This window comes from Egretta garzetta, unplaced genomic scaffold (genome assembly GCF_000687185.1).
Source record: "Egretta garzetta isolate BGI_Z169 unplaced genomic scaffold, ASM68718v1 scaffold265, whole genome shotgun sequence".
Classification (NCBI taxonomy): Eukaryota; Metazoa; Chordata; class Aves; order Pelecaniformes; family Ardeidae; genus Egretta; species Egretta garzetta.
Genome location: NW_009259789.1, coordinates 282,465 through 284,517, shown reverse-complemented (window position 1 = coordinate 284,517; position 2,053 = coordinate 282,465). Strand labels below are relative to the sequence as shown.

At 45.0% G+C, this 2,053-nt stretch overlaps 1 protein-coding gene across 3 annotated transcripts in view; it reads left to right on the top strand.

Moving 5' to 3' along the window:
* DDRGK1 (DDRGK domain containing 1) overlaps positions 1–1,852 on the top strand; it is a 36,025-nt gene extending 34,173 nt beyond the window's left edge. For 2 of the 3 annotated variants that reach the window (XM_035895048.1, XM_035895047.1), the window contains one exon: positions 277–1,852. In XM_035895048.1, the coding sequence (XP_035750941.1) occupies positions 277–449 (173 nt within the window). In that variant the 3' untranslated portion in view covers positions 450–1,852. The remainder of the gene's footprint in view (positions 1–276) is intronic. The other variant, XR_004842111.1, reaches the window with a different exon arrangement.
* Positions 1,853–2,053: the final 201 nt, after the last annotated feature.

Below are 2,053 nucleotides of genomic sequence, written 5' to 3'. Positions count from 1 at the left end.
TGCTGCGGTGCTACTGGCTAGCTGCCTGCAATGAAAAGAACTTTGCTGAGCAAAATCAGTCTTACCAAGGCACTCGGGTATTGTCAGAGCCCTGCTCAAAGATCCGAGAGTAGAGAGGAGATAAAAGCCTGACTGCTACCACATTGTTCTGCCTGCCCTAGGTACGAAACGCAGCTCAGCAGTTCGACCGTCCCTTCCAAAAGAAGTGACTGATGTCTGTTGGGAAGCAAGGGCAGCCAAAGTGCTGACTTCAAGGTCCTTTCTTTCCCCCTGTAGGTGTGATTGATGACAGAGGAAAGTTCATCTACATCACTCCAGAGGAGATGGCTGCCGTGGCGCAGTATATCAAACAGAGAGGACGAGTCTCCATCGCAGAGCTGGCCCAAGCAAGCAATTCCCTGATCAACCTCCAGCCTGACAGCCGAGCGGTTGCTCCAACTGTGGCATGAAACTGTGGCGTGAGAAGAATACGGCAGGAGTTTAACCTTGTAATGAATGAGCCTCACAAAGCCAAACAAGAACCCCTCTAGTCTATCCCCCGCGCTTGAAGATGGGATGCTCATTTTGAGCATCAGCGACAAGACTTGATCAAAAGTTTTGCTTTTCATTCTGTTAGAGCTGGTATGAAACAGGACAGTCATTTGTACAACGGAGGCGAGCCGAGAGCTTGAGGCTAAAGCACTCTGATGCACCTGTACCCCAGGAACATCAGTAATTTTTACGTGGTGACTTCCTCTTGGCAGCCAGTCTCATGTGACTATACCCAAACTTTGTATTGTTTCCAGATTCTGATGTCTGTATCGAGTATGTTTGCTCTTGATTGCATTCAGAATCCTCCAGGCTTGCTCTGCGCTTACGGGGCTGTGTAACTTTGTGGCAGTGGTGTACACAGCCCAGAATAGTAGGTGTGTAGGGGTGAGACTTGCAGCTTTTGTCATCTGTATCAACATTGGAAGGACAGAGTACAAAGAAAATGCTGCAAGCGTGTCTCTGTTCCTACTGAAATATATACTGAAACTCTAGAAAGAGTATGTTGAGAGAACTCCCAGAGCCTACTGCAGAAAACCTTTGCTATATAAATACAGGTTTGCTTGGTTTATAGAACGTCAAGTTTGCTCGCAGCCAAGCTGCGTTATTTTTTCTGTAGCCAAGAGACAGAAACACCTCCACGGAAAGGCTAAATCGCCTCATTTATCGTGCAGGCCAACTCTGCTGATACTAACCAGATTCTGATGATTCATCCTTTGAAGTAAGAGCCAGCTCAGTGTATCTGAAGGCCTCGGACACCCCCACCCCACGGCCTTTGTGTTCTGGATGGGGTTTTTTTTAAAAAATAAAAAATTCCAGCACTGTGAGTCATGCAATTAAGGTTACAAGTAAATGTTTATTAATATATTAATTGCAGGGGTCAGTGTATTTCCTGCCTGAGAATATTTATTTTTTTAATAGCCTAACTGATGCTTTGTTAATTCTCCTTTCTGAATTCAACAGAATCTATGTGGGTATCCAGTAGCTGGGGAGGGCGAGAGGGGCTGGTTTTGTCTCCGCCAAACTTAGAGATAACTTGAGTAGACTGAAAGCTGCGTTATGGGCGAGATGAGATAGCAATAAAACAATGGAAGGAAGAAGCATATTTCCTTTTTGAATCTCTGCGCTACTGCTGAGTGTGACACTCCGCAGGGGTGCGGCGTTACCGTGCGGCACCGCGTGCTGACGTGAAAGATCAGGATGTCCTTACTGTGTTGCACAACGATAACCGGGCAAAAAGATTGAGATTTGAGGCTGGGAAAGTCTCTTAATAATTCCAGGTTTGATTTTGCCATGATTTTTTTTTGCTCTGTCCCAAACTATCCTTGTAATAAAATAAACACCACTGAAAGAATTGCAGGTGTTTGTATTTGAGATATCTTTTTTTTTTTTTAACGTGTTAAAGGTTTTTATGGGCTAAAGGAGCCAGCCAGCAATGCCATAGACTCCAGTGTGCCCAAGACCAGAGGTATTCCATTAAATCCACTAAAATTGCTCCAAAGCATATTCAATTTCTGCGGACGTA